Genomic DNA, 4,927 nt, shown 5'->3' with positions numbered 1-4,927 from the left:
ATTCTTCTTCGATTAAAAAGTGCCCTGAAAACGACTGAAACTACTTTCAGAGTACCGTTTTATAGAATTGACTAGACACTATAGAGACACCAACAACATGAGGAAAACAAGGAAAGACAGAAATAACAAATATTGCCAATGTCAGTGTTTGGTGTTCTACAGTTGTTTTAAAATCTAGTTAATATTCAATTGTACAAAAAAAAAAATTTTTGGAGACAATGTTTCCAAGTTTTCAGCAAATATGTCCTTTTTTGAGTCTCTGCTCAAACTCTTCTTTGATTCCTGTGGGTTGCCTTGACAATATGCCATACATGCAGTAGCACGGTAGTGTAAGTCACAGACTTATTTCAGCACACATTTCTTCCAGTCCATCTGAAAGAGAAAGCAGAAGAATGTTAGTCATATTAATAACTATGCATCTAGTCTTATGGACATCTGTAGAAATTGTGGGATTTAGCAGAAAGTAGAAAGTGTGGTAATATTTTTAAAAATCTACATTGATTCAGTAGCTGCATTGTACTGTATCTTTACCTTGCTGGAGGGTACGGCGTCAATAGTGGTTGAGTTGATACAACCCAGTGTTTTGGTCATGGCTTCCCAGCTGCAAAATGAAGGGAGCCACGGCAATATTGGCTGGGATAAACTCCTCTCCATCCACCGAGTCCTGCAGATAGCTGCTGGAGACAACCCCGGGACAGGGGATGTCACTTTTCCCTGTGACCACAGGGAGCCACTCCTTCAGGATTCTGTCAAACATGCCATCCTCCAGGACCATCGCAGGCTTAAGGTAGGGGCCTGCGGAGAGAGCAGGGCACTCTGGCCACAAGTCACAAGCGGAGGGCCGGTTTTCTGTGGCTGGCTGTGACGTGTGATGGACCGGGCTCAGGGCGCGGTACAGGTCAAAGCTACTGGCCAAGGAGGAGATCTGTTGGGCCAGAATACTGATCTCCACCTGCTCCAAGTCGTCAAATTGGAAAGACCCCTGTGACGTGGGGGAGGGGTCTGGAGTGAGAAGGCCCGAAGGTAGCAGGAACGCTGCATGATGGGCATGGGGAATATTATGAGGCTGGAAAAAGCCGCCCTCTTGTGGCTGAACGAGGTGGCTGAACTCCTCCGGATGCAGGGCACAGTCAACCGGGCTGTCACAGGTGTCCGCCCCGGTCAGAGCGTCCGGAACCACTCGAGCATTGGCCGTGCAGGCTTGGAAATCAAAGGTGGGAGATGGGCAGGAGGTGGGAGAGTGGTCACTGATCACCTGCACAGTGAAATATTGTTCTGCAGCTGCTTGAAGGGCCTCGGAGGGTGACAGATGAGGGGGGCATCCAGGCTCCGGTTGGGGGTAGTAGGACAGAGAGTCCTCTGAGGATGACGCCACCTGGTCTGTGTAGCTAAAGCCATTGGTCAGAAAGTGGGAGTCAGACTCCTCGCTGTGCAGAGGAGAGCTGGAGGATGCTGGACTGTAGGGAGGGGTGAAGAGAGCAGGATGGTGACCCATGGTTCCAGGAGAAGCATCATCTTCAGAGGAGGACGTATATGACACATAGTACATGTCGCTGTCCAACGGCCTCTTGGCACCGGGTTCCTCGTCATCGCTGCTGGAGGTCGACCTCCGCCTTTTGGAACCCGTGGTGAGCTCAGAGCCCTCTGCTTCGGCCACGTGTTGAACCGGAGAGGCAGTGCTGTATGCCAGAGACGCTGGAGTGAAAGCATTGCTGTCGATTTTCCGCGTGAGGAATTTGGCTTCCGTTTCACTGCAAAACGGATAAAAGAGTTGTATAAGTAACTGTATTCATATAGTGTTATTTGACAATTATATGATCAGTCATATTATCAGCTGGAATGGTGGACATGGTTTATGGTCATACCTGATGGTGAAGTTGGTGCAACTGATGCTTTGGCAGTCGGACCCCTTGGTGGCCTGGATGTAGACCCAGACCCATGAGAAGTCCTTATGTTGGAATCTCAACACCATCTCTACCTGAGACCCTTCGACTGCCTGTACTGAGATAAACAACGAAACATTCTTGGTTACTATCATGTACGCACATGGCAAATTTATCTCATCCCAAACTGCTCTGAATGAATTACATAATACTGTGGAAAGTACAATTGTCATTTTTTTATGGCGTAGGAAATTAGGAATACAGTATAAGAAAAATGACATTGTTTAAGTTGAGAATAAGTTCTTTCACAAAATAGGCACAAACTTTGTCATGGATGTGTTGTAAATAAATGTTCAAAAACATTAAAATATTTACATTCTCCAAAACATTTTCTTAATCTTAATCAATTGACCTTCGATTAACTGAAATAATGTTTTTAAAAGACATAATGTTACATCAAAAAACAAGATCTATAATACTTACTCAAACTTTTATGAGAGCTTGCACTAAAGGAGAGGTCCTCTGGGTGCAGAAGGCTGTACCACGACCGGCCGGACATCTCTTCAACCGAATAACCCAACAGACAGACGACACTGCATGGGAAAGAAGAAAGAGGTGTTAACATCTTAAATAGAAACAGGGGTTCTCAGTAAAACATTAACCCATTTTGGGGTCGGGAACCCCTTTTGGTGTTTTAAACATTATGTTATAATTTAGCTATTGAAAAATAGCAGATCTACAAGCTCATAGCGCACCACCGAGTGGCGCGCTACGAGCTTGTAGGTCTGCTATTTTTGAAAAATCGTGAAAATGTGACGCAAATTTGGAATATATATTTTTTTAAATAACAAATGTTTTTAACTCAAATCTTTGCTTCTGGAACAACATAATTTTCAGATGGGGGTTGGAGGCCAATTATGTTAAAATGTTTGGGGTCCTTGACATGAAATATTGAGCATTTTCTTAATTTTGACGTCAGGCAAAAATGAAATATTGAGCATTTTCTTAATTTTGACGTCAGGCAAAAATGGTTTAAGGGGGAAAAAAAGCATTCCTCAGAATGTCCTCTGTACCTGTCTGATGTCTGTGTGAAGGTCATATCTGGACTGTGAACGCTGTGGAAGCTCTGAGAGGAGTCGGTGGTCTGCAGGCGGTTGACCGTAGGCACACAGAGGGCAACAAACAGCGACTCTTCAGTGAGATGATGATCTGCTGAGGAGGAGGAGGAAGCTGGGGGTTGGAACCGCCCTCGGACCAGCATGGAGCAGCAACTGCCATGTTGGAGCCTGAAGGCCTTGGAAGTGTGCATACAGCACACAAAGCTCCTCTCTGGAAGCAAAAATCATTCAGGATTAGTTTAAGACGTTTTGGGCCTGTAAATTAAGGATGTCATTAACTGAAATTACTGGAACATGCAAACTACTAAGTTAGTATATATTACCTGTCGACGCATCGGTGCCAGACTCAAAGCTTGATTGAATAGAATCTATGTCAGACGGCTCCACCATGTCATAGATAGAGTCGCACTGCAGTACATCCACCTGGAAGAAAGAAGAGGATTCCATGTTAGCCACCAAAGAACAATGGAAATGAGAAGCAATAAATTAACTAAAAAGAAGCACCAAAATATGATCCAAAATGAGAAAAAGGAAGCCAATGAAATTTGTAATCAATTTAGGCCTGACGTCAAAAATAAATCCAGTTTTCTGAAATAAATATTTTTCACGATTTTTCAAAAATAGCAGACCTTCAAGCTCGTAGCGCGCCACTCGGTGGCGCGCTATGAGCTTGTAGATCTGCTATTTTTCAATAGCTAAATTACAACATAATGTTTAAAACACCAAAAGGGGTTCCCGGCCAAAATGTAAATCCTTTCTCACCATAGATAGACCCAGATAATCGGCCACGTTCTCCGACACATAGACCAGCTTCCCCTGGGCGGTGGTGACCAGGATGAAGCCGTCCAGGGCTTGCAGAAAGGCCTGGTGCGGTAGAGAGCGGTCAGATGACTGGCCGGCTGGGAATCCTAGAGGGGAAGGGAAAGGATGCCTGGATTTAGCTTACTGTACGTCACTGTACATCACCCACACATCTCAACGGGACGCCCCACCATCGCCTGGCTTTGGTGCATTCCCTAATGTGACATAATACCATCTGGTTCAAAACAAGAGTGGTAAACAGAGCGGTACTGCCTAAAGTTCATAAGCGCAATACGTATGTCTCCTCCTGGCCAAGCAGGCTTTCTGTCTTTAGCTGTAGAAATTTGGTCTCTTTATGCGAGTTTGAATACCGGGATGGGACATATATATGACAATCTCCACATTTAAAAACGTATGTTTTTTCTTTTTTTTAATGAATGCCCTACTTCATCATACACGTCTCACACAAAGTTGTGAAAATAGCAGATCTACATGCTCACAATGTGACATGTTGAGAGCTTGTAGATTGGCTATTTTCACTGTTTTTGAAAGTATTTAAGTAAGTATTCAATTATTTCAAAAGCCAGGCATTTAATGCCAATCAAAAAAGGAATGGTTTTGGACATACACATTTTACACTCTACAGAAACTATACAGTATAGGTCTACTGTATACTGCATTGACCTGCAGGGTCCTTTGGTGGTCTATAACTACTTACTTGACGGCATTAAACAAGTGTTGAGTTTGTAGATCTATAGTATTTTTGCCTTAATGTTCAGCTATTTTCACCTAATTTGCCTATTATGAAATGCCCACTATAGGGATGGTTCAAGAGATTAAAGCAAAAAAAAATTCATCCCTGTATAATTACATTAAAAACACATACAAAAACAACAACAACAACAATGTGTGTGGGGAAAAGGTATCCATGCAGTTTGAAGACTCACCCTGGAAGAGAACAGTCTTCCTGATGTAGGTGCAAATGGCAGCCATAGAGTGCAGGTAGGAGAGGCGTTCTTGTTCCTCCTGGTTGAAGGGCAGCAGAGCACGCATGCTCCTGATCTCGCTGTTGATGAGGTCCCGCCGAGCCTTGGACGCCCCTTTGGTGGACCTGTGTGAGACCAT

The 4,927-nt window shown here is 44.1% G+C and overlaps 1 protein-coding gene across 1 annotated transcript; it reads right to left on the bottom strand.

Annotated features, from left to right (window-relative positions):
• Positions 1–550: 550 nt before the first annotated feature.
• Positions 551–4,927, bottom strand: npas4l (neuronal PAS domain protein 4 like; the record flags this gene model as incomplete). Its single annotated transcript, XM_083774997.1, has 7 exons — positions 551–1,751; positions 1,866–2,001; positions 2,367–2,476; positions 2,957–3,212; positions 3,325–3,424; positions 3,764–3,909; positions 4,750–4,927. 7 exons carry the CDS (start codon positions 4,925–4,927, stop codon positions 551–553), a joined length of 2,127 nt encoding a protein of 708 aa, XP_083631123.1.

This window comes from Protomyctophum parallelum (assembly GCF_964188405.1).
Source record: "Protomyctophum parallelum genome assembly, chromosome: 10".
Classification (NCBI taxonomy): domain Eukaryota; kingdom Metazoa; phylum Chordata; class Actinopteri; order Myctophiformes; family Myctophidae; genus Protomyctophum; species Protomyctophum parallelum.
The sequence above is the reverse complement of the archived record's forward strand: the minus strand, read 5'-3'. Positions and strand labels throughout refer to the sequence as shown.